The sequence below is a fragment of the Sphaeroforma arctica genome (assembly GCF_001186125.1).
Source record: "Sphaeroforma arctica JP610 unplaced genomic scaffold supercont1.5477, whole genome shotgun sequence".
NCBI lineage: Eukaryota > Ichthyosporea > Ichthyophonida > Sphaeroforma > Sphaeroforma arctica.
In genome coordinates, this window is record NW_014035081.1 from 1 (window position 1) to 1,959 (window position 1,959).

At 37.7% G+C, this 1,959-nt stretch overlaps 1 protein-coding gene across 1 annotated transcript; it reads left to right on the plus strand.

The window, feature by feature from the left end:
- Positions 1-251: 251 nt before the first annotated feature.
- On the plus strand, positions 252-1,734 carry SARC_15018 (hypothetical protein; the record flags this gene model as incomplete). Its single annotated transcript, XM_014290851.1, has 3 exons — positions 252-376; positions 1,058-1,207; positions 1,618-1,734. Coding segments are annotated over 3 exons (392 nt in total), but the record flags the coding sequence as incomplete, so codon positions are not given.
- Between the last annotated feature and the right edge of the window lie 225 nt (positions 1,735-1,959).

The following is a 1,959-nucleotide window of genomic DNA, read 5'->3' on the forward strand; positions in this document are numbered from 1 at the left end:
ATATATATATATATGTATATATATATATATATATATTATATATATATATACATATATATTATTTATATTATATTATATACACATATATATATATATGTATACATATATATATATATATATATATATATACCGCTTAACAGTATTGGTACAACATATACACGCACATGCACGCTTGTCTGACTTTTCATTGTAGCTATTACATGTGCCCTCACTGACCCACCCAACCTCGTATCCCTGAAAACTACCCACAGGCATTGAATTTGAGTTAGTATTAGAGGAGAATTGGTCCATACAGCTGCCACAGTGTAGTCCTGGCGACAAGTTCACCTTTGAGATTGCGATCATTGTTCCCGAACTCTGTCTTATTGAGCATGAGGTAGGCACGCAGCGTGTGTGTTAAGACGGGTAGGAGCGAGTCAGTTTGGGCACACGCGGCGTGTGGGTTGACTATATATTTATGTATCTATATATTTAAATATTTATATATATATTTTTATGTATTTTTATGTATTTATATATATATATATATATATATTTATATACATTTATATTTATATATATATGTGTGTGTGTGTGTGTGTGTGCACATAAATGCGTGTGTGGTGTATGTATGTGTATGTGTGTGCGGGGGGGGGTATGTGCGTGCACGTGAATGATTTTCTGTTTGTGTGAATGCATGTTCGCGTGTGTCTATACCTAGCGAGTGCGTTGCGTATCATATTGAGTACCATGCGGTGTCTTCTGACAACTCCCCGTCAATTGAATGCAAATATATTTAGGGGTTTTCTCTCAATCATCCAAAGTACATTCAGTCTATATATATACAGGCTTGTACATATTGCTATGCATTGGCCATAGCAATCTCTATACAACATTGCAAATCGGATTCGCTCTCAGCTAAGTGTCCTAATACACTCGAGTTTGTTAATTCGCAACTATAAATTGGGCTGGCTCTCAAATAAGTGTCTTAATACAATGGAGTTTTTATACGCAACTATATATAGGGATCGCTCTCAAATACGCATCCTGATAAATTGCGTATCATACCCAATTACAGGTTGGATTCGATCTCATGTACTCGAAGTCAACGGCTGAGGTGTTCAAGCTGGCCAGTGTATTGGCACTACAATTCCACAACGCCTTCTCTGTGCACACGGACTCCGCGCTCACATCCGATTTAGTGAAATACATTAAAGCCGACATTCAGGTGTGTGGGTCCGTTTATGTTGTGGGCGTTTGATTGATCTGCTGTGAGAATACATGACTAAGCAGTGCAAGTGAACACACGTATGGTTCGTAGTATCCGATTTAGTGGCATAAATCTTTGCCGACATTCGGGTGTGGGAGTCCATCAATATTGGGATGTCCCGATTTTCACTTTGGGGATCGATTCGTCCGGAGTCGCTGCAAGGATATTGCATACGATTCCATCAAACAATATTACGCCTGCATCGAGATACGGGAAGCTGTTGTTCTTGTGATAGCCAACTTATCACGTATTCAAATACCAAGGATCATGCGTGTGTGTGAAATCGATGATGATGACTCTATATACCTCTGACGGATAAGCAAATGTGTCACCATCACTCGCACTCCTTGTTACATTGTGCTATCCAGTCGCATCTCCCCATCCCGATCCAACTGGTAAATGTGGAGTTGACCACTCAATTAAAAAATACTAAGGTAACCCCGTCATCAGCCAACGCCCTGGTATCGGCAACGGTATGTGTATGAGCTATGAAGTATGTCACTATTGGCAGTGTATGCTCTGATTGGTCTGTGTACATGATTAGATATCTGAATATTATATATATATATATATGTGTGTGTGTGTGTGTATGTGTATGCATGTATGTATAAGTATATTTATATATACATATATTATATATATATATATATATATATATATATCTATATATATATATATATATATGTGTGTGTGTGTGTGTGTGTGTGTGT